This window comes from Mesoplodon bidens (genome assembly GCF_964165515.1).
Source record: "Mesoplodon bidens genome assembly, chromosome: 15".
NCBI lineage: Eukaryota > Metazoa > Chordata > Mammalia > Artiodactyla > Ziphiidae > Mesoplodon > Mesoplodon bidens.
Window position 1 is genome coordinate 23,788,128 of NC_138171.1, and position 23,587 is coordinate 23,811,714.

At 45.6% G+C, this 23,587-nt stretch overlaps 2 protein-coding genes across 2 annotated transcripts; one reads left to right on the forward strand and one right to left on the reverse strand.

Moving 5' to 3' along the window:
* Nucleotides 1-1,976: 1,976 nt before the first annotated feature.
* On the reverse strand, nt 1,977-3,557 carry ROMO1 (reactive oxygen species modulator 1). The gene is made up of 3 exons (XM_081255484.1): nt 3,473-3,557; nt 3,155-3,285; nt 1,977-2,170 (listed from the first exon to the last, which is right to left on the reverse strand). The coding sequence occupies exons 2-3, from the start codon at nt 3,283-3,285 to the stop codon at nt 2,062-2,064; spliced, it is 240 nt and encodes a 79-aa protein (XP_081111610.1). The 5' UTR covers nt 3,473-3,557; the 3' UTR covers nt 1,977-2,061.
* An 8-nt stretch (nt 3,558-3,565) lies between these two features.
* On the forward strand, nt 3,566-22,987 carry NFS1 (NFS1 cysteine desulfurase). The gene is made up of 13 exons (XM_081255483.1): nt 3,566-3,730; nt 4,347-4,456; nt 5,172-5,288; nt 6,285-6,368; nt 9,470-9,622; nt 12,405-12,498; nt 13,188-13,322; nt 16,023-16,180; nt 16,589-16,694; nt 16,778-16,859; nt 17,492-17,575; nt 17,990-18,079; nt 22,241-22,987. The coding sequence occupies exons 1-13, from the start codon at nt 3,631-3,633 to the stop codon at nt 22,302-22,304; spliced, it is 1,377 nt and encodes a 458-aa protein (XP_081111609.1). The 5' UTR covers nt 3,566-3,630; the 3' UTR covers nt 22,305-22,987.
* Nucleotides 22,988-23,587: the final 600 nt, after the last annotated feature.

Sequence of the window (23,587 nt, forward strand, 5' to 3'; positions counted from 1 at the left end):
CGTACTACTTATTTAGGGTATTATATCAAAACTGAGGAATTTACAAAAAAGAAAACCAAACTGATTTGACCAGGCCTGAAACCTGGGCCTCCTTAAGTCTCTCCTACATTTTCTGGACATCTTTGTGGTGGAAAAAAATGCCTCGTTATTTAAAAGCAAATACTGGAGAAAATGGTGTAAGTTCAAACTGGTTTCCCAAATTGATTTAACTGCATTTTTGCGCTTTAACTTTATTTGGTCAGCAACCCTTCATGATTTATACTCTGAACTCTGCTTCAAGTTTTTGTGTCTAGGTTGCATCTTTTGAGTAGGGGATGTTGCTCCTAATTGCTCCTTCCAGTACTGATTTCCTCACCTGCCTGAATTTCTGTTACTACTGTATTGATTTGTTAGGGCTGAATCATAAGTATTACAGATTTATTCAGATATCAAGATAACTCAGTTTGAATTTGGAGGCATCACAGTTTTCTACCAACCCTTTTGAGGAATGTTTGTAATTCCCTTACTTGCTTCAGTTATTTAACCTGAAGAAAAATTTCAAGATTCAAGTTAACTTTATTTTTGAACACCAGGCAGCAGTGTTATTGGGTGGCAGAGACATACATAATGCCAACTTTTTTCTTTCCAAATTATCTCCTAGTAATTAAAAATTTATTCTTGGATCAAATACTATCAGGTTTGTTCTGTCATTCCTTTCTAGGGAACTGGGCCAGCAAAGGTGCCTTCAGGTGTGATTTAATCTCATCTGTTAAGAGGTGGCAAAAATTTGCCCACTACCGAAGAATGAAATTTGGGTTATAGGGCTTCCCTGGTGATGCAGTGGTTAAGAATCCGCCTGCCAATTCAGGGGACACAGGTTCGAGCCCTGGTCCAGGAAGATCCCACATGCAGCAGAGCAACTAAGCCCGTGTGCCACAACTACTGAAGCCTGTGCCCCAAGAGCCTGTGCTCCACCAGAGAAGCTACAACGAGAAGCCCATGCACCCCAAGAAGAGTAGCCCTTGCTCACCGCAACTAGAGAAAGCCCGTGCACAGCAACGAAGACCCAACACAGCCAAAGATAGATAAAAGAAATTTGGGTTGTAAATGATGTCCAAAGCAAATTTGTTAAAGAGTTCAGTCAAATAGAAAATAGCTCAAATGGCTATTCGGAGTGAGATCCTTTAATCAATTCCTGAGACAACATCCAATTTGGTTGTGAATTTTTTAGGTGCTGTGATTTCTGGGAGTGTCCTTGATTGCAGTTAGATCTGAGTGTCTTTATGCCCCCCAAATATTCCAGTGTAGTTTATTAATAACATTAACATCTTAATGATTGAGAAATATTTGAGGGGAACTCAGTTTAGAGCAATATCAAGGAATATGTTGCTTGTACAGGTGAGGGTGAGCTTACCTTAAGCTAATTAATAGAATGGGGGGGTCAGTTGGTAAAGTTTACATCTTCACTGATGGCTGGTTAGAAAATCATCTGGGATTCATGAAGCTGAGGCTATATTCAAGAGGCTATAAAGTTGGTTTGAATTTGTTCTTTTTGTGATCAAGTCATCTGAAGGACAATTTTTGGGTGAACAATGTAATAGCTAACCAGTGACCTTGAGGAAAATCTAGACTTAACATTTTAAAGGCGTAAAACTAATAGCATCAACCTTAAAGGGTTGAATAATAAGGATTTACTAGAATCTGAAAAATCCCAGGCATGCAGAATCATTCTAAACTTTTTTTTTTAAAGTACTTATTTGGCTGCGCTGGGTCTTCCTTGTGGCATGTGGGATCTAGTTCCCTGAGCAGGGATCAAACCCGGGTCCCCTGCATTGGGAGCACCTAGTCTTAGCCACTGGGCCACCAGGGAAGTCCCTCCAACTTTGGACTAACAGAGAAAGGTCTTGTGAAACAAGACACCAAACCTCATTAGCTCACCTGCAAAGATTAACCAAGCTGGGTAACAGGCTGAGAGAAAAAATGCTTCTAACAGAAACTCACAATACTCAGACTTGTTTTATTATAGTACATGGTCTGGGAATGATGGGAGGGGGTGGATGTTGTGGGCAACCACTGCCCTGATTAGCACCGGATGCCCATCCCAATGGCCATGAATGTGCCAAAGGTGCCGCCACTCTGCATCATGGTTTTCCCGATGCCGCCCATCAGCTCCCGACCCCGCATTCCGATCCTGAGAGGAGGAAACCAAGATGGGGCCAATTGGGAACAAAAATACAGGGAGGAACATTAACTGCCCTTTTCCAATTTGTGTTTATAATGGGCACTGCTGAAGTCTGGCAGGATGTTATCTCTTCCCATATGGGTTGTGTAATGCCAAGGAAAAGGGTCCATTAGGGTCTCTAGGTGGATTCTGATGAATGTATCAACTGACTTGTTTCTGGGAGGCAGCAGAAGCAGTATAAAGTACGTGGACAGGGAAACCATTTTTTTGTGCTGGTTTATGACCCAATAAGACATCTGCCTTTTAGACGGTTTCCTAGTGTTAAAACAACGATACGGATGTCAAACCTGGGTTCAAGAACTAAGAATGCAATTTACAGGCTGTGTCAAGTGTAAAATGAGGAGCACAGCATTCACAGCACTGCTGTGATAACAGGGCATTTAGCACCGTGACTGACAGTAAGTGCTCAGTAAATGATAATTTACAATCTGGGAAAATGGGAATAGTCTCTTTTACGTGTGAAAATGACAGGGTGTAGAGTTTATCTGCTTAATTTCTACATCCTGTTCCAGTAAATTTAATCAAGTTTGTTTCGCTACGCGCAATTGGAAATAAATATAACAGGAGGAAGACAGTAAGAATAGCCTTTTATTAAGCACTTAATATGTGCCAGATTGTGTGCTAAGTGTGGTCTGATTTGAGCCTTATAACTCTTATGATGTAGAGGTTACTGACCTCATTTTACACTTGAAACCCAGGCTCCAACTTGCCTAAGGTTACAAAATGAGTAAGGGGCCAGAGAGTGGTTTGAGTCAGAGCTCATATTCTCAACCATTTAGGCTTCCAACCTGTCCTCCCAGACTGAAGGTGGTTAGGAAATCAGTCTCGCTCGTTAGAGGGCAGCGAGGGAATTGTAAAGAAGCGGCAGGCCGAGTGGTATGGGGCGGGAAAGTCCGGTAGTCCCGCCCAGAGATCACGGCCCATGCCCCTCACCTGAGACAGGAAAAGGTGCCGAAGAGCGCCCCGGCGGCCATGCCCACGGCGCAACCCATCACAAAGCCCATCTTCACGCGGTCGAAGCAGCTTGGCTGTGACTGTCCATAGGGGCCCACGGCCACCGGCATCTGCGGGGTTCGAAGGTTTGGGGAGTGCGGGCCTAGCCGCCAGCCCGAGTCGGGCAGGGGGCGTAGGAGGTGGGGTAGGGAGCGGGCCCGGGGGTTCGGGGAAATCCGGGAAGGAAAAGAAGGGTGTAGCCCGGCTCCATCACCTTCTAAGCGTTCGAGTCCCCGCGCCGCGGTGCCCCCACCTTACCTTGCTCGCGGCCTCGGTCGCTCAGCTCTACGTCTCACACGGAACGCGAGGCGGAGCGCACTCGCGGCCAGAGGAACCGCTTCCGGGGCGCGGCGTAGTATTTCCGGGAGCCTGTAGCTGGGGACAGCAGCCATTTCGGGCGCAGGGCTGCCACCGAGATGATGTTACTGAGAACCTCTTGGAGGCTGGTGGCTGCGGCCGCCCCCGCCGCTCCGTGGCCGAGGGCGAAGGCACCCACTCGGGGGCTGCGCCTGTGCGGTACGATCCGCGGCCCGCTCGCTGCCACCTTCCCGGAGGCGAGGATCTTTCCCCTGGGCGCGGGGACGCACCTGCGTATTCAGGAGCCTCCCTCTTCCGCCCGCTACCCAGACCCTCTGATCCTTCCTCTTGGCTTCCCCCCTCACACTTTCTCATGCCGGCCCTCCGACCGGTTGACTTCGCCGCGCGTCCCCCTCCCGCACTTCAGATCCTTCCCTGCAGGCCCTCAGAGCCCTTGATGCTCGGCCTTCGGACCTCTCCTGGCCAAACTTTAGAGATGCCAGTCGTCCAGCCAGTAGCCTTTGAAGGAGATCTTACATACCGTCTCCACATTCCTTCTCAGTGGCTTTGCCCTTTCAGAGGTTTCCTCACTCCCAACGATGCAATTTGAATGTTGTCTTAGCACTCCCCTCCAAGAACCCTGTCTCTCTCCCTTACCTCTTTTTACAGTTGGCTCAAGTTTTCTGATGTTTTGTTTCCTTTTCCACTGAGATTCGACCTCAGCATCCCTTAAATTTATCTCACCTCCATCCAGCTTTTACCTTCTGCTGTCTTGGATGCCCTGTGTGCAGAGTTGCATACTCTCACGTGGCCACTCGGTTCTATTTGTTGTCAGTTGTAGACCATGCTCCCCAGTCTGCTGTTCCCTCAGATGCAGCCACTGCTCCGGAGGCGGAATCAGTGCTGCGACCTCTGTATATGGATGTGCAAGCTACAACTCCTCTGGTAAGGATCGAGGGGCAGCTTTCCCCAAGCTGTTTTTAGGAATTATATTGTAGAAGTGGTAATGCACAGAAATGGCTGAATCCCTGTAGAAGTAAGAGCCATTGAGAACTGTGTGTTGGGAAAAGCAATGAGCCAGGAGTCAGGAGGCTTAAGTTGTAATCCTCTAAAAATGGCTTTACTACTTACTAGCTATTGATCTTGGACACATCACTCAGTGCAGGCACTCTGGTAGTAGTTAAAAGCATAGGCTCTGGAATTAGCTGGATTGCTACTTACTACGTGAATTTGGGCAAGAATTAAATAGGTTAAAAGACATAAAGTAGCCCTTAGAACAGCGCCTGGCGCATGATAAACACTTGAATATTAATGCACGTTTTCATCAACATGTGGGCTCTGTCATGCCCTGTGCTCTCGTAGATCACATTTCTTGGCAGGAGTGGAAACACCTGCAGACACGGCTATCAGGACAGGGCAATGTTTGTAGATTATCTGAGCAGATGGTAGAATAATCTGATTTAAGATGGGTTGGTAGGGGAGTATATTAGGCTAACATTTGGTTAGTACCTGAGGGGATGGAAGAATGTTTGAGGCCTAATCTAGGCAGGGTCTGAAGGGTTGGGAGTGTGCTGAGGCAGGTTGGGCAGGTCTCAGGGGATGGAGTGGGGCCCGAGTTAACTATGGGCTCAAGGAGACTGATCTGTTCTGTTATACTCAGGACCCTCGGGTGCTTGATGCCATGCTCCCTTACCTAGTCAACTACTATGGGAACCCACATTCCCGGACACATGCTTATGGCTGGGAGAGTGAGGCAGCCATGGAACGTGCTCGCCAGGTTAGTACAGAGGACTCTAGGAGGTTCTGATGTCAGAGGGTCAGTGGCCTGTGGGAGGCATTTCTTTTTTTGTAGCTGTGGGTGGAGGTGAAAATGGCTTGGGGCTCTCTCAGGAAGAGATTCAAAGAACAGGCCTTTGGAGTCCGTCTGAAGGCATTTGATTAGTTCCCACATTTCCTAGCTAAATGACCTTTGGCCAGTTATCTGATTTCTCGAAGCCTCAGTTTCCTCACACTGAAAATGGAGATTGGGAAGGGCCTGGGTTCGATCCCTGGTTGGGGAACTAAGATCCTGCAATCCGCCCAACATGGCCAAAAAAAAAAAAGAAAGAAAGAAAAAGAAAATAGAGATTGTAGTAGTTCCTACTTCTTAGGGTTATTGGGTGGATTAAATCAGACAATTCTGGTGAGGTGTTTATATATTTATTTATTTATTTATTTATTTATGGCTGTGTTAGGTCTTCGTTTCTGTGCGAAGGCTTTCTCTAGTTGCGGCGAGCGGGGTCCACTCTTCATCGCAGTGCGCAGGCCTCTCACTGTTGCGGCCTCTCTTGTTGCGGAGCACAGGCTCCAGACGCGCAGGCTCAGTAGTTGTGGCTCACGGGCCTAGTTGCTCCGCGGCATGTGGGATCTTCCCAGACCAGGGCTTGAACCTGTGTCCCCTGCATTGGCAGGCAGATTCTCAACCACTGCACCACCAGAGAAGCCCTGGTGATGTGTTTATTAACATGATGCGTATACATACTAAGAGCTCAATAAGTGCTTTTTCAAAAACACCGAAGTTATTATTTTGTATTGGGCTGGAAAAGAGCCTGGGATCTGGGATGTAGCTGAATATATCCCCTTGTCTGATTCTAGTGGGTACAGAGCTGCTTCTTGAGCAGTTGATAGAATGCAGTGGAACTCTTCTTGCTCCAGACCTTTGTCTTAGTTGTCTCTGCAGCTGCAGTCCTGCCTAGGGAACTGATGCTACTTATTTTTGTTTCTTGGCTTGCAGCAAGTAGCATCTCTGATTGGGGCTGATCCTCGTGAGATTATCTTCACTAGTGGCGCTACTGAATCCAACAACATAGCAATTAAGGTAAGAGAAGGGAACCAAAGGGCATATCTGGGCTTTCCTGACCTGGGAGGTGGTGTCCTGCCATCATCTAGGCTCATATATATTTCCTAGGCACCCACTTTCACTCTATTGTGAAGAAAATACAGACACATACTCTTTCTGATTTGTTGCTTCCTTCAGCCCTTTGCAGTCTACTCTATTTTAAGTCTTTGCTCCTGTTGAACTGAGTTCAGTGAGGTAGTTGGATAGGAAAGGAGGTGGCTCTTGGACCATCAACCATGTGGTGTTTTGGACGGCAGCTACTTCAAAGAGTAAATAATGGTGACTCAACCCTTTTCCCCATCCTTTTGATCTAGTCACAGTGAAGTCCAGAATACACTTGTAATTGGATATATTTCTCTACTTCTTGTTACCAGCTTCACACTTATATCTGTGATTTCAGGGCTGCCTTCCTCTCAGCCTTCCCTTTCTTTCTGATGAGATCTGTTTGCAGCATGTTCCTCCTGTTTTCTTTAGATGTCCCTGTTTTGTACTGGTTGCTGTGGTGCCTTCTGCAGACATTCACTTGATCACCTATTCTGAGATTAGTCACTCTATCCTTAGGACCTACAGATCTTCGGTGCTAACAGAAGTAAAATTCCAGTCTCAGTAGTCACGTCGGTGTTTCACAGAACATAAACACGTCTGACTGGGTCTGGTTGCCAGGGTCACTTGTGTAAATACCAAGGCTCTGATAAATTGTGGGCTGCTGTAGGTTCAACTCTGGCTCCACCCCCTCTCACCACTGTCTCTCACCTGTGTTGCCAGTATGGCTTTTTCTGACCTTGGACTGAGTAAAGGAGGCCTAGACCTGGGCCAGGTTCCAGGGTCATCAGTACTCTGCCTGATCCCTTTAGAAGGAAGGTATCCTTCCTTGGGACTGCAGAGGCCACAGAGCCAGGGGTGTGGTCTCTCCAAAGATGAGGATGGTTTCTGGAATGGGGAGCATTTTCAGAACTTTGAAAATGTTTGCTTTGAAGGTTTCCGCAGATTCCCAAACCTAGAGGCCAAGGATTGCTAGAGTAGTTGCGACAGCTTTCCCCTAGTCTCCTAGACGGGTAGAATAAATATCTGTCTGCTATTAGAGGATTCAGCACTTTGGGTAAGTGAGATAGGAGGTGGGGAGGGAACTTCTAATGTTTTCATTTTTATGTTCCTTGTCCTCAAGAACATACAGGTTTTTTTGTTTTTTGTTTTCGTACAGTTTTTATGAAGTTATAATTTTGGCCTAATTAGCTTCATATTCCGCTTTTAAAGTAGTATTCTTATAAGCTCTGAGAGGGACTGGGTTGCACATTTTATTTATTTTAATTTTTTTAAAGGAATTCATGCATATGTGGTGAGATTTTTTTTTTTTAACTCTATGGAAAGGTTTAAAATAAAGTGTAGGTCTTCCACTTCTTCCTCCCCTATTCTGACCTCAAGTCTGTTTAGTATTGTTCTAGAAAACAAATTATACATACATATGAATTTGCTTTTAATATTTTCACATATTGTAGCATGCCACATTTATTCTTCTGTAACCATTAATAACATATCCTGTTTTTCCATTTCAAACTCCGTAGTTTTTAATATAACTATATTCTTTTTCATGGAGTTGTGTTATTGCAGTTTACTGTTCATTTCTCTGTTGTTGGATGTGTTTAATCTTTCTATGTTTTTAAGGATTGTAAATATAACTAAAGCATATTTTGTCTCTAAAGCTTCATCTATCCTTTGAAATATTTCCCTAAGGCAGGGGTCCCCAACCCCCGGGCCATGGACCGCTACCGGTCTATGAACCAGGCCACACAGCAGGAGGTGAGCAGCAGACAGGCGAGCGAGTGAAGCTTCATCTGCCGCTCCCCATAGCTCGCATTACTGCCTGAACCCCGCCCCCCCCCATCCATGGAAGAACTGTCTTCCATGAAACTGGTCCCTGGTGCCAAAAAGGTTGGGGACCACTGCCCTAAGGTAAATTCCCAAAAGAGGAATCACAGTAAAGAGTGTGAATTCAGCTTTTAATTAATTCATCTTTATAAATGATTTCTGAAGAGATTATAGTGTAAATAATGCCATCAGCAAGGAATGTGTCTATGAGTTTCACTTCTGCACTGCCAGCTTTGGGTATCACCATATTTGCATGTTTTGTATTTAAATAGAAATAAAAGAGAAAGACTTTTCCTGGGATGCAAGGATAGCAATGTTCCCCACTTTCCACCTATGGTACAATAAAAAATATATTTGTTCTTTGTCCTGTGTTCCTGGCACAGGGCTTCTAAAACCTTGCAGTTTCCTGAATGCTAGGAATGTGTTTTGTTATTCATAACAAGCCCCTTTGTACCATACCTGAGTTTCTGGTGATGAAGTGATTCATGGTGGGCCCTTAGATAGTTTCAAGGGACATGCTGGCCACTCCAGAAGGACCAAGAATGTGATTAGAGAGTTGTAACTTTCATCTGGGGAAGAGAGGGGGGCTGGAGATGGAGTCCAGTCATATGGCCAATGATTTAATCAGTTGTGCCTGTGTTATGAAACCCCCATAAAAACTCTGGAAAACAAAACTCAGAGGAGCTTCCAGGTTGACAAACTCATGGTTGTACTGGAAGGTGGCATTCTTAGATTTACAGGGAGAGGGCATGGAAACTCTGTGCCCCTCCCTGCCCCAGAACTTACCCTGTGCATCTCTTCCATTTGGCTGTTCCTGGGTTGTATCCTTTGTGACAAAGCTATGATAGTAATATAGTGTTTTCATTGAGTTCTGTGAATCATAGAGAATTATTGAACCTTAGGGGACTGTGGGAAGCCCTGTATTTGTAGCCAGCTGGGGAAGTATGGGTGGGTGACTTGTGACACCTAGGCCTTACGGCTGGCATCTGAAGTGGAGGCGGTCTTGTGGGACTGAGGCCCTTAATCTGTGGGATTTGTGCTAATTTGGGATAGTTAGTGTCAGAATTAAATTGAATTATAGGACATGCAATTGGTGTCAGAGAATTGATGTTGGAGCATACTGCCTTTGTCCACTTACTCCCTACCACTAGGATGGAAGTCATTGCTGTCTCTCTGAGTATATTCTTCTTCCTTTCACCACTACCAATTTCTAGGGGGTGGCCAGGTTCTACAGATCACGGAAAAAGCACTTGATCACCACACAGACAGAACACAAATGTGTCTTGGACTCCTGCCGTTCACTGGAAGCTGAGGGCTTTCAGGTCACCTACCTCCCAGTGAAGAAGAGTGGGATCATCGACCTGAAGGTAAGAGGGACAAAATAGGAGGAGCCTGGCTTCATCCTATAAATCTATCTCTTCAGCCTCAGCTGGAGCTTGAAGGACTAGATCTAATGGTGAGGGAGGGGTTTAGAGAAATAGGCCTTGCAGTGTGACTCAGAGTATGTTCCCCTTGAGTGTGTACCATCTTCCTTTTCTGTGGAAGATTTGTTTCTCAGCTTTGTTGGTGCTTCCTGGTCTGTGTGAGAGCCAGCATGGGAAAGGTCTGGCCTCCTTCTCCCTGCACTGATGTTTCTCATCCTTCAAAAGAGTAGGGGTCATTTTTGTGAATAATATTTCCCTTTTTGGCACATATCTTTATATGTCAACTTTGGGTCCAAGTATCTTCTCCACCAAATTTTGGATATCAGCATCCCTAGACAAATCCTAATATATAATTTGTGGACAGATCCCTGTGATGTACAAATAGAGATAATTTTACTATTTTTTTTTTTTTTTTAATAGTGTTTATTTTTACTTGTTGACAGTTTGCTTTATTTATTTATTTATTTTTGGCTGTGTTGGGTCTTCGTTTCTGTGCGAGGGCTTTCTCTAGTTGTGGAGAGCGGGGGCCACTCTTCATCGCGGTGCACGTGCCTCTCACTATCGCGGCCTCTCTTGTTGCGGAGCACAGGCTCCAGACGCGCAGGCTCAGTAATTTTGGCTCACGGGCCCAGTTGCTCCGCGGCATGTGGGATCTTCCCAGACCGGGGCACGAACCCGTGTCCCCTGCATCGGCAGGCAGACTCTCAACCACTGCGCCACCAGGGAAGCCCAAATTTTACTATTTTCTTTGCAACCTGGAGGGCTTTTATTTCTTTTTCTTGCCCAGTTGCCCAGGCAAGAACTTCTAGTACAAAGTTGAATAAAAGTGGTGGGAGCAGATACCCTTGTTTTCTTCCTGATCTTAGATGAAAGCTTTCACCATTAAGTAGGATGTTAGTCCCTGCCTTCAAGGAGCTTATATTCTAGTGAAGGGGACAGTTAACATGTAAACAAACACATAAATGAAATAATTATGAATTGGGATATATGCAATAAAGGAAGTAAACAAGAAGCTGAGAGAAACATAACTTTGAGAACCTACATCAGACCAGTGTCAGGGAAAGCATAATAGATGTTGGGAGGTTGATTACTAGTTTCTTTAAGATAAATATTTTAGTTAGGGCTTCCCTGGTGGCGCAGTGGTTGAGAGTCCGCCTGCCGATGCAGGGGACGTGGGTTCGTGCCCTGGTCCGGGAAGATCCCACATGCGGCGGAGCAGCTGGGCCCGTGAGCCATGGCCGCTGAGCCTGCGCGTCTGGAGCCTGTGCTCCGCAATGGGAGAGGCCACAGCAGTGAGAGGCCCGCGTACCACACACACACAAAAATTTAGTTAAATGTGGTCCCTACCTCAGTGTTGAAAATAGTAGCCTTTTTTTTTTACTACTTACTTTGTTCTTTGCTGCTTTTTACCCTGACAACCTTATGTAGGAAAGGCTCCCCCTCTTTTTTTTATTAAACTTTAAATTTTTAAATAATTATAGATTCTCATGCAGTTGTCAGAAGTAATACAGAGAGATCTCATGTACCCTCTGTCAGTTTCCCTTAATGATAACATCTTACAGAAGTATAATATTACAACCAGGATATTGATGTTGATAGAATCTATCCATCTTGCTCTGATTTCCCCAATTTTACTTGTACTCACTTGTGTGTATGTTTAGCTCTATGCAGTTTCATCACGTGTAGTTTCATGTAACTATCACCACAATGATGCTTCATGGTCTTTTTTTTTTTAAGATTAATTAATTAATTAATTAATTAATTAATTTTATTTTTGGCTGCATCAGGCCTTAGTTGTGGTACACAGGATCTTTGTTGAGGCATGCAGGATCTTTCGTTGCGGCGCGCAGGCTGTTCATTGTGGTGCGTGGGCTTCTCTCTAGTTGCGGCCTGCGGGTTTTCTCTTCTGTAGTTGTGGCATGCAGGCTCCAGGGCGCGCGAGCTCAGTAGTTGTGGTGCATGGGCTTAGTTGCCCCACGGCATGTGGGATCTTAGTTCCCTGACCACGATCAAACCCAGATCAGATCCGCCTGCATTGTAAGGTGGATTCTTTACCACTGGACCACCAGGGAAGTCCCATGGTCTTCTTTTAAAACCACTAATTTGATCTCCATTTCTTTAATTTTGTCTTTTCAATAACGTTATGTAAATGGAATAATATAGTACGTAACCTTTTGGGATTGGCTCTTTTAATTTAGCATAAGTCTTTGGCGAGTCATTTAAGTTGTTGCATGTCTCAGTAGTCTGTACCTTTTTATTGCTGAATAGTATTCCATGTAATGGAAGTACACAGTTTCTTTAACCATTTAACTGTTGAAGGACATCTGGGTTGTTTTTAGGTTTTGGCTATTATGAATAAAGCTACCATGAACATTTATGTATCGGTTTTCTGGTGTGAATTTAAGTTTACATTTCCCTGAGGTAATGCCCAAGAGTGCAATTACTGGGTCATATGGTAATTTCATGTTTAGTTTTATAAGAAACAAAAATTACCAAACTGTTTTTCAGTGTGGTTGTACCATTTTAGGTTCCCACCAGTAGTATATGAGTGATCCAGTTTCTTTGCATCCTTGCCAGCATTTTGTTGTGTTGTCACTATTTTAATTTTACCCACTCCGGTAGGTGTGTAGTGAAAGGCCCCTTTTCAAGACTAAGCTTGCATACATTCTGAGTTAGGGAGGACTTTGTTGGTACTATATAGTTTCCTTACTCCTGATATTCTTAGGAACTAGAGGCTGCCATCCAGCCGGATACCAGTCTGGTCTCAGTCATGACAGTGAACAATGAGATTGGAGTGAAGCAGCCCATTGCAGAAATAGGTGAGTATCATGGGTGGACCCTGACGCTTGCCCACCACTGGGATCCATCTGAGGAGAAGGACTGGACTAGGAGCTGTAACACTTTATAGAATGAGGTAAGGAAACTAAGAGAGAGAGAGCTTCAGTTCCTTGTTCAAGGACATATTGTAAATAGCATAGCTAGTATTTGAATCCAGGTGTAGTACCCTTTATGTTGTTTTCATTTTATTGCACTTGGTGCAGAAAACAAAACAAAAAAACTCCACCTTTTTTCTCTTCCTCTTTTACCTTTTTTGTTTTAGAACATCTCTTTACTATGCTCATAGAGCCAGAGGCACTCGCCCTGTAACCTCTTAGGTACATTAGCAAATAGATCTGTTAATCTTTGCTTCTTTTAAATCAAAAGGATCTAAAAGTTAATCCGATACAATGAAAGGCCAGTGTTAATGAGGTAGGAAGAGTCTTAAGAATCAGAATATCGGGGGTGTTTTGAATGGGTGTTTTGCACTTGCTCTTGTTTATTCTAGTCAAGGACACTAGAGCTGAGAATGAGAGAGAGACAGACAGAAAGAGAGAGAAGTGATTTACTATGTGGCTAGTGGCCAATGCCATGTATAATTTTGCCTTAGAACTCATGGTACATTGTGGGACCACTGCCAGGTTACTTCCTAACATTGTGCTCTGGTTCTTCCCCTTTGTTGTTTTCTCAGGGCACATTTGCAGTTCCAGAAAGGTGTATTTCCATACTGATGCAGCCCAGGCTGTTGGAAAAATCCCACTCGACGTCAACGACATGAAAATTGATCTCATGAGCATCAGTGGTCACAAAATCTATGGTCCAAAAGGTACTAGCCCCTCCTAGAGTTCCTGCTCTCTGGACCTCCCGGCAAACTCTTTGACAGGTGTTCCTGGGACTCATTTGGGACTATCACTGCTCTCAGAGGAAATTGTATATTCAGAGTGCCCTGCAGAATGCAAGTGTCATTTAGCAATAGCTAGGAACATGTGCTTATTGGTAGATTCTAGCAGTTACTATATAGCAGGCCATTCTTCACTGGTCTCTTTAGAAAATACTTTCATGTAGATGTTAATTTGGTTGAGGAACAAAGGTTTTGTCATATAAAATTAGCTGGATAAGTCCAGTTATCTTGTCTACCCCATTGTGATTTGCAGATCAATATTCTTTGAGTTCTTCATTCCCTCGTGTCTTGCTTTAGCCTTAGGGGAAGATTGTATGGGCTTTTATGTTTCTTGGTGTTTGTTCCTAGTTTTAGTAGTCTTTGCTCCTATCAATCTCTCAAGGATACTTGTCTGTTTCCTATGGTCCTATTGGCCTAGGAATGTTTTCTAGCTGGAATTCTGCCTCTGCACCCCAATCTTTGGGAAGAGACTATTGTCCTCTATTTTATGGAGGTAGCCATCCAAAATGAACAACTCCTCCTCTGTCTGTTGGGTGAGGGCCTGTGGTGGTTGGTTCTGCCAGTACGCTTGCTGTGTCTGCGGGGTGTGTCATCTGGATGTACGCCTTGTGGAAAAAGGTGTGATAACTCCTGGAAGTATATAAGAGGGGCTTCTTCTGAAGGCTCCCAGAGGTTGTAAAGAGTGTTTTTGTAAGCCCAACAGGTGTTCTATCTTTAACCAAAATTGGCTTATTGGCTTTTTTTGTAGATAAATCTGTTTTGATAAAATTAACTCATATTGAGCAGAAGCTCTGATCAGCACTTAAATGTGTACAGGTATCCCTCACTATCCAAACTCTTGCTTTTTGAACTCAGGATCTAAATAGATTTAGATAATATGGTATCCTTCACTATCCAGATGTAGTATCTGAGCACTGACTCTCTGAACCTGGGAACTGCAGAGATTCAGAAAGTGTAGGATACTTGAATTTGATTTTATTTTAATGGGGAAATGAAATATTTCTTAATAAATGCAGTTTGGCACATAAATTATTTTAAAACTAGGGTGCTTCAAAATAAATTTGGGAACCATTGCCTTACTTGCTATGGTACTTGTAGTCTCTGCCTCAATAGTCAGTAGTTGTTCTGTGAGGGAGAAGGTGACCTTTAGCAAGTGCTCACTCTATTCAAAACCCTTGGCTACTTAGTGAATATCTTTGTACATTCATGCTCATATTTTGGTATGAAATTCCCATAAACAGATTTGCTGAGTCACAAGTTGTATACATTTTTAAGTTTTGATAGATCCTAGGAGACTATGCTAATTTTTACTTCCATTCTGACTTCTCCCCTTTTTTTCCCTCAAGGTTTTAATTTTTTTAAAAATTAAAAATTTTTATTCTATTTAGACAAGGTAATATGGTTCAAAATTCAAAAGCTGCAAAAAAGTACACTGTGGCAAGTCTCTCACCTCTGTCTCTAAGCCATGCAGTTCCCCCTAGGGAGACAGTTTCTTGAGTATTTTTCTAGAACTATTTTATGCATTTATAATCACATATATGGGACTTCCCCGGTGGCACAGTGTTTAGGAATCTGCCTGCCAGTGCAGGGGACACGGGTTTGAGCCCTGGTCTGGGAAGATCCCACATGCTGCGGAGCAACTAAGCCCATGCACTGCAACTACTGAGCCTGCGCTCTAGAGCCCACGAGCCACAGCTGCTGAGCCTGCGTGCCACAACTACTGAAGCCCGCGCCGCCTAGAGCCCGTGCTCCGCAACAAGAGAAAGCCCATGCACGGCAACCAAGACCCAACATGGCCAAAAACAAACAAACAAACAAACAAACAAACAAACAAATTTATAATCACATATATACTTCCCCCCCTTCCCCCCCCCCTTTTTTTTTTTTTTTGGCGGTACATGGGCCTCTCACCGTTGTGGCCTCTCCCGTTGCAGAGCACAGGCTCCGGACGCGCAGGCTCAGCGGCCATGGCTCACGGGCCCAGCCGCTCCGCGGCATGTGGGATCTTCCTGGACCCGGGCACGAACCCATGTCCCCTGCATCGGCAGGCGGACTCTCAACCACTGCACCACCAGGGAAGCCCCCCTTCCCCTTTTTTACTCAAACAGTAGCATACTACACTCATTGCATCTTCCCCTAACAATGCATCTTTAATTTTTTTAAACTGAAGTACAGACATTATTCACATTTCACCAGTGTTCTAACAACGTACCTTGGAGATTTTATAGTGGTAGTACAGAAGGAGCTTCCTAATTCTTTTATACACCTCCTTTGAATTTCAGGCATGGATGTACCATAATTTATTTGCCCATTTTCCTGATTATGGACATCTAAGTTGTTTCCAATTTTTTGCTATTATGAATAATGCTGCGTTGCATGATGTCATTTTATACATGCATAGGGAGCTACTTTAAACCATTTTGGCTATCACTCCTTCTGGTATAAAATAATTTGGATAAATACTATGCTTTTGCTGCTGTTTCTTCTTTTCCCCCAATTTTTTTTTTGAAAAATGTCAAGCTTACAGAAAAGTTGAAAGAATATTTTGACCCCTTTGAAAAGTGATATTTTGTTTCATCTGCATTTTCCTTTTTCTCTTTTTTTGTAATAAACTTTGTTTCCCAGGGGTTGGTGCCATCTACATTCGCCGCCGGCCCCGTGTGCGTGTGGAGGCCCTGCAGAGTGGAGGGGGGCAGGAGCGGGGCATGCGGTCTGGGACAGTCCCCACACCCTTGGTGGTGGGGCTGGGGGCTGCGTGTGAGGTGGCACAGCAAGAGATGGAGGTATGCGGAGAGCAGTTCCCTCCCACAGATTCTTCCCCTGTGCTGGGTCTCCCGTGTTGAGGCTTCTGGGCATGACTGGGTCAGATCTTTGCCAGAAGAGGAGGTTTAAGAAAACCATCTTTGTCCCAGTGCTGCTGGCATCTTATTGAGGGAGGTGTTATGGGCTCCAAAATCCAGGCGCTTCAGTAGTTATCAGCTCATTTATTCTGGGTTATTGAAACCATCTGTCCAGTTATTGAGCACCTCTGTGCTCAGTCTTGGGGATACAGTGGTCTCCTTGAGCAACACAGGGCAAGAGGTGGGTTAGATGCACAGTCACTTCTGGGCACTGGGCAGGGCTCCTCGTCCTGTGTGTTTCTGAGCTGTTAATGGTCACTTATGCTTAGTCCTCCCTTGCCTGCTCCTCAGTATGACCACAAGCGGATCTCGAAGTTAGCAGAACGACTGACACGGAAGATAATGAAGAGCCTTCCAGACGTGGTGATGAATGGGGACCCTGAGCACCATTACCCAGGTACAGACGTGCCCATTCTCTCCCCATCTGGAAGAGCTGGAGACTCTGAGCCTTCTCTCATTCATAGTAATTCACTCTTCCAGGCTGTATCAACCTCTCCTTTGCGTATGTGGAAGGGGAGAGTCTGCTGATGGCACTCAAGGATGTTGCCTTATCCTCAGGGAGGTGAGTTGGACTGGATAGACAGGGACTGTGGCAGGACCAGTTAGTCTGGCTTTAAGTGTTAGGTTAATAAGCTTCCCATTGTGGAGACGACAGGCACAAGAGCTCTTAGTTGAGAGTAAAAGTCATTTTGTAAGCACCTATTTTTAGCTGGCTGGGCACAGGCTAAAGTTTGCCACCCTAGGAGGGCCTCCTGTGGTAGAGTTTTGTGCCTTTTGTGGTCCCAGGAGATGTATGTATCTGTTCTAGTGTTATTCTGGTAGTTCTGTTACAGGCCTCCAGAATTCAAGGATGCTTCAGAGGCCACCAAGGGCTTCGCTGCTGTCCAGGCCTGGACAGATAATGCATCCGGTTGTAGGGGAGTGAGCACCTGGTGCCTGCTGCCTCTTGGTGTGACACCTAGCTCACGTGCTATCATGCTCTGTCATGCTTTGGCAGTGTCCTCCTCAAGGTTATCCTCCACAGGGGCCAGGGCAGCTAGCAGCATCTGGCCCTTTCGCTGTGTCAGATTAGAATGTCTCTTTTGTCTCCATGGTATGACTTCAGGGGTCTGAGGGTGGGAGCAAGACTGGAGGTTTGTGGCCAAAAGCAGATTTATTGCTGAACTGAGCAAGGCTCTGTGTCTTTCTCCTCAGTGCCTGCACCTCTGCATCCCTGGAGCCCTCTTACGTCCTTCGAGCAATTGGCGCTGATGAGGATTTAGCTCACTCTTCTATCAGGTCGGTCATGTGAGCTGCAGCATTTATGAAAGGCATCCTCTTTTGTATTCTTCTTCTCCTGTTAGAGTCTTCCTCAATTTAGTTAAACTTATCCCTTCTTCATTCTTCGTGAAAGTTTCTCTAGCAGTGGTTCGCAGACCTCATCGACTGTCACCTGGGAAGTTTGTGAAAGATGAAGAGGTCTGAGTGCCACACTAGAGATTCTGATTCATTAGGTTTGGAGGAGCAGTAGGAAACTTCTAGAGTGATTCTCAGGTGGCGTACAGACCATGTTCGGAGAAACTCTGCCCCCTAGGGGAGGGACCATGTTCTCTCCATGTCTTTTGTGGAGTAGATCCTCATTGAGCATTTGCTGAATGAATTTACCCTGGTGCCACAGGTCTGATGCAGAGCTCCTCTCTGTGTCTTTTTCAGGTTTGGCATCGGCCGTTTCACTACAGAGGAGGAAGTAGACTACACAGTGGAGAAGTGCCTTTACCATGTGAAGCGTCTTCGAGAAATGAGGTATGCACTATTGTACCAGAGACCCTTTGGAAGAAACTGCTGTGCTGGCTCCTCTCTTATCCTTAGGCTGTGTATTCACACTGCCAGAAACCAAAGTTTGAGAATCCTTGAATTTTAGGATTTAGAGATACCACAAAGCAGGAAAGTGGATCCTCTTGGCTACTTGTTTTTAGAGCATGAAAAGGTGTCTTTAAAAACTAAAGAACTGGGGCTTCCCTGGTGGCGCAGTGGTTGAGAGTCCGCCTGCCGATGCAGGGGACATGGGTTCGTGCCCCGGTCCGGGAGGATCCCACATGCCGCAGAGTGGCTGGGCCCGTGAGCCATGGCCGCTGGGCCTGCACGTCCAGAGCCTGTGCTCCGCAATGGGAGAGGCCACAACGTGAGAGGCCCGTGTACCGCAAAAAAAAAAAAAAACTAAAGAACTGGACTTCCCTGGTGGCGCAGCGGTTAAGAATCCGCCTGCCAATGCAGGGGACGTGGGTTCGAGCCCTGGTCCGGGAAGATCCCACATGCCGCAGGGCAACTAAGCTTGTGTGCCACAACTACTGAGCCTGCGCTCTAGAGCCCATGAGCAACAATGACTGAAGCCCGCGTGCCACAACTACTGAAGCCCATGCACCTAGAGCCTGTGCTCCGCAACAAGAGAAGCCCCTGCTCGCCGCTGCTAGAGAAAGCCCACACGCAGCAAAGAAGACCCCACGCGGCCAAAAAACAAAAAAAACACCTAAAGAACTGAATAAATTCAGATGTTTTTCATTATTTAATTAAATTTTATTTATTTGGCTGCATGGCTTTTAGGATCTTAGTTCCCTGACCAGGGATTGAACCCGTGCCCCCTGCAGTGGAAGTGCGGAGTCTTTTTTTCTTTTTTTTTAAAACAGAGAACAGGAGTATTTATTTATTTATTTCAAAATTTATTTATTTATTTTTGGCTGTGTTGGGTCTTCGTTTTTGTGTGAGGCTTTCTCTAGTTGTGGCAAGCGGGGGCCACTCTTCATCGCGGTACACGGGCCTCTCACTATCGCGGCCTCTCTTGTTGCGGAGCACAGCCTTCAGACGCGCAAGCTCAGTAGTTGTGGCTCGCGGGCCTAGTTGCTCCACGGCATGTGGGATCTTCCCAGACCAGGGCTCGAACTCGTGCCCCCTGCATTAGCAGGCAGATTCTCAACCGCTGCGCCACCAGGGAAGTCCCGAAGTGCAGAGTCTTAACCACTGGACCGCCAGGGAATTCCCCGTTATTTTATTTAATTTATTTATTTAAAATTTTTTAAATTTATTTTTGTTTTTGGCTGTGTTGGGTCTTCGTTGCTGTGTGTGGGCTTTCTCTAGTTGTGGAGAGTGGGGCTCTGTTGTGGTGCGCGGGCTTCTCACTGCGGTGTCTTCTTTTGTTGCAGAGCACAGGCTCTAGGCGCTTAGGCTTCAGTAGTTGTGGCTCGCGGGCTCTAGAGCGCAGGCACAGTAGTTGTTGTGCACGGGCTTGGTTGCTCCGCGGCATGTGGGATCTTCCTGGACCAGGGCCCGAACCCGTGTCCCCTGCATTGGCAGGCGGATTCTTAACCACTGCGCCACCAGGGAAGCCCCCCCATTATTTTATTGATAGTATTAATAGTTGTCATTGCAGCAATATCAATACAAAATTCGTGATTTGTTGACTAAGTTTAGGAAAACTCTCTTTAAGATAGGGATTTTTGGGCTTCCCTGGTGGCGCAGTGGTTGGGGGTCCGCCTGCCGATGCGGGGGACACGGGTTCGTGTCCCGGTCCAGGAGGATCCCACATGCCGCGGAGCAGCTGGGTCCGTGAGCCATGGCCGCTGAGCCTGCGCGTCCGGAGCCTGTGCTTCGCAACGGGTGAGGCCGCAGCAGTGGGAGGCCCACATACAGCAAAAAAAAAAAAAAAAAAAAAAAAGATAGGGATTTTTAAGATAGGGAACTTAATTTGGGTTCTGTGGCTGGACTTCAGGAGGTACATGATAGCCCTGAAATTGTATGCTAAGTGTTTTACAGTTGTGCATTTTCTTTGGAAGACAGTCCATAGTTTTCATAAGATACTCAAAAGGTTAAGAACCATTATTCAGGACTTCCCTGGTGGCACAGTGGTTAAGAATCCGCCTGCCAGTGCAGGAGACACGGGTTCGAGCCCTGGTCTAGGAAGATTGCACATGCCGCAGAGCAACTAAGCCCGTGCGCCACAACTTCTGAGCCTGCGCTCTAGAGCCTGTGCTCCACAACAAGAGAAGCCACCGCAATGAGAAGCCCATGCACCGCAACAAAGAGAAGCCCCCACTTGGTGCAACTAGAGAAAAAGCCCGCACACAGCAACAGATCCAATGCAGCCAAAAAAATTAAAAATAAATAAATAAATTTATTTAAAAAAAAAAAGAACCATTACTCAGAGTTTTCTTTGTAAAGATGCTTATAAAGGTCAAGAGATGCTTTACCAGCCAGCTGCTACCAGGGGTTCCCCTAGTAGCCATAGAGCTCTGCTTCCTTATGGGAGCATCAGGGCCTCTGGACTTTTTCAGATCTCTGTTTTGGCTCAATTTGACTTTGAAGATTCTCTTGGTCTAGTTGGTGAGAATGAGAAAGTTCTGTGACTGTGCATCTGACCCACCTATTGCCCTGTGTTGCTCATGGAGATGCTTCCCTTTGTGAGCTCTCCCAGGCCTTTCTGGGCTCTGGATTTTCCTTTGCAGGGTCTAATTGTATTGCTTAAATATCTGTAGCTTGCTTAGATTCTTCCTTGGCTTGGCTTTCTGGTACTCTCTGGCACACTCAGAGCACATTTCTACTGACTGTGCTGCCAGGAAAGACTTATTCTTCCTATCTGTATGGTTTCAGCATTTTCACCCTATTCCTTCTGATCCTTTAGAAACTGAATTCAACCTGGTCTCATTACCCTCAGCCAGAGTTTTATTTTGTGAGCCTATGATATTAAGTGACCTTCCCTAAAAAGAAGGGACAGGAAGGAGATGGCTAACTTTAAGGAGACTTGGAAAATGTCAAATAGAAAGGTGTGCTGGGGGACTTCCCTGACGGTCCAGTGGTTAAGACTCTGTGCTTCCACTGCAGGGGGAACGGGTTCGATCCCTAGTCGGGGAACTAAGATCCCTGCATGCCATGGGGCATGGCCAAAAATAAATTAAAAAGAAAGAAAGAAAGGCATTCTGGGAATGCATAGTGTAGTGGAGAGAGATAAACCAAGAATAGAATGAAATTGGGTAGAAGAAAGTTAACTGGAGAAATCCAAACCAAAATCCCATGGTCATAACACATTGAAGTAATATCTGGTCTGGGAACATTATCTAAGGCATTCAAGCTGAAGGGGATCAGAGCTTAGCAGAGATATCCAGCAGCAGTTCCCGTATGAGATGGGATGCCCAGGTCTAAGATCCAAAAGATCCTTTTGAATGGAGCCAGGGATGTTGGAAGCATAGTGAACTCTGGGGAGATGAATCTGGTGAGAACTGGATAAGGGTGCTACATATTCAGGTGATTTAGGGCTAAGTTCTCTCTCTGAGAACTAGAGCAAAACCAAGAAACAAGGGGACTTGCCTGGTGGTCCAGTAGTTGAGACTCCGCTCTCCCAATGCAGGGGGCCCCGGTTTGATCCCTGGTCAGGGAACTAGGGTCCCGCATGCCACAACTAAAGATCCTGCACGCAGCAACGAAGATCCCACATGCCACAACTAAGACCCAGTGCAGCCAAATAAATAAATTTAAAAAAACCCTAAACAAACTGAGAAACAAGTGCTGAAAAGTCCATTTGTGTGTGGGGGGGGCGGTGGTTAGTAGAGAGGCTGAAACTCGCTGCTTACACACCTTCCAAAAGTCTTGATTCCCCCAGGGAAACTGTCCATAGCCTCTCATGACTGGGATGAGAGCTTCATGAATATAACCACACTTGACGCTGTTGGCTTGGCCCCATTGGAGCTGAGCCTGGGGTACCTAGTTATTAATGTTGGCAGCTGGGAAGAGGCTAGAGCTGACAAGCACTTACATATAGCTGAGAAAGACTTGATAACCTCTTGTGTTGGGGTCTATCAGGGCAAGGAGGTAGAGGAGAGACGAGCAGATGGAGGCAAGTCAAGGCTTACAGCCCAGGAGCCAGTGCTGGCTGCTTCCTAAGCCTTCACTCATCCAAATACCTCTTCTCTTTGGCAGCCCTCTCTGGGAGATGGTGCAGGATGGCATTGACCTCAAGAGCATCAAGTGGACCCAACACTAGAAGAGTGGGCCTCTGACTTTGTGCTGGCCTGGCTTCTCCTGCCTCATCAACCCATGCACAGCCAGGTACCTTGTTACCCGCAGTAGCTGTTCCATGTTCACACCAGAATTGGTATAGCGCAGTTGACTTCAGCATTGGCCTGCTTCCAAGACAGAAACATGAGAAAACAATCTTTCTCCAGCCTCAGCTCCTTTGGTGGGGAACACTACCCATTTCTCTCCAGGAGTCCTTCTGTGGTCTTATAGTGAGTGGATGTTCTCATCCTGAAACAGGAGGGACATTTGCTATGAATGATATTGCTACTGCTTGGGGAGCCTATACCCTTGGTGGGGGGAGCCCGAGGAACCAGAAGAAGGCTCTTTGTTCAGGGACCCTGATGCTCTGCTTGGACATTTGAGTTGTTGCTTACTGCTGCTCAGAGAGATTGACTCCTTTAGAATCAAGCATAATCATCTACGATTTCATCTTTTTTGTGGCTCCAAAGGCTACCTTTTCATATTGACTATAGACTGAACAGCAAGTTTCTTAGAAGGCTTGTCTCCTTTGTGTTCTTGTCCTTCTTTTCTTTTGACCTAATGGAGCCAGAAATATGTGTATGACTCTACCTATTATTGTACTAATTTATGTTTCTTTTTAAAAAATTGTTAATTTTCAAATTAGAGAAATAAAATCACCTTCCTCTATTTATTCTGTGACTTTATGAGAGGCTCAGGGAGAATTCCAAGCTGTACTTGGGAATCGTGGAGTAAGACTACCACTCCACTTGATTTCCATAGCTGAGTCTGCTTGCCTATCTCTTCAGTCAACAATTAGTTGCATGCCTCTCAGGTGCCTGACATTATTCTGGATAAACTGGTTAACAGGACCAAAAAGGACCCTCATTGAGCTTTCATTCTAGTAGACAGAAAGTAAGAATTAGGGCTTCCCTGGTGGTGCAGTGGTTGAGAGTCCACCTGCTGATGCAGGGGACACGGGTTCGTGCCCCGGTCTGGGAAGATCCCACATGCCGCGGAGCAGCTGGGCCCGTGAGCCACGGCCGCTGAGCCTGTGCATCCAGAGCCTGCGCTCCGCAACAGTGAGAGGCCCACGTACCGCAAAAAAAAAAAAAAAAAAAAAATTCAGAAGAAAGTAAGAATTAAACAAAAAGCCTATTATAGATTGTGATGAGTGCTATGGCAGAAATAGAGTGGAAAGGGGAAGTAATGGAGAAAACCTACCATGCTGGGTGTACTAGGAAAGTTTTGTTGATCAGTTGTTAATTAAGCAAAAACATGATTTCTAGC

Excerpts from the sequence above, each read along its gene's own strand:
- ROMO1 (XM_081255484.1), bottom strand. The coding sequence starts at position 3,285 with ATGCCGGTGGCCGTGGGCCCCTATGGACAGTCACAGCCAAGCTGCTTC. Across the intron at positions 2,171-3,154 it reads GGCACCTTTTCCTGTCTCAG|GATCGGAATGCGGGGTCGGG; the intron begins GTGAGGGGCATG and ends TCCTCCTCTCAG.
- NFS1 (XM_081255483.1), top strand. The coding sequence starts at position 3,631 with ATGATGTTACTGAGAACCTCTTGGAGGCTGGTGGCTGCGGCCGCCCCC. Across the intron at positions 13,323-16,022 it reads CAAAATCTATGGTCCAAAAG|GGGTTGGTGCCATCTACATT; the intron begins GTACTAGCCCCT and ends TTTGTTTCCCAG. Across the intron at positions 17,576-17,989 it reads TTAGCTCACTCTTCTATCAG|GTTTGGCATCGGCCGTTTCA; the intron begins GTCGGTCATGTG and ends TGTCTTTTTCAG.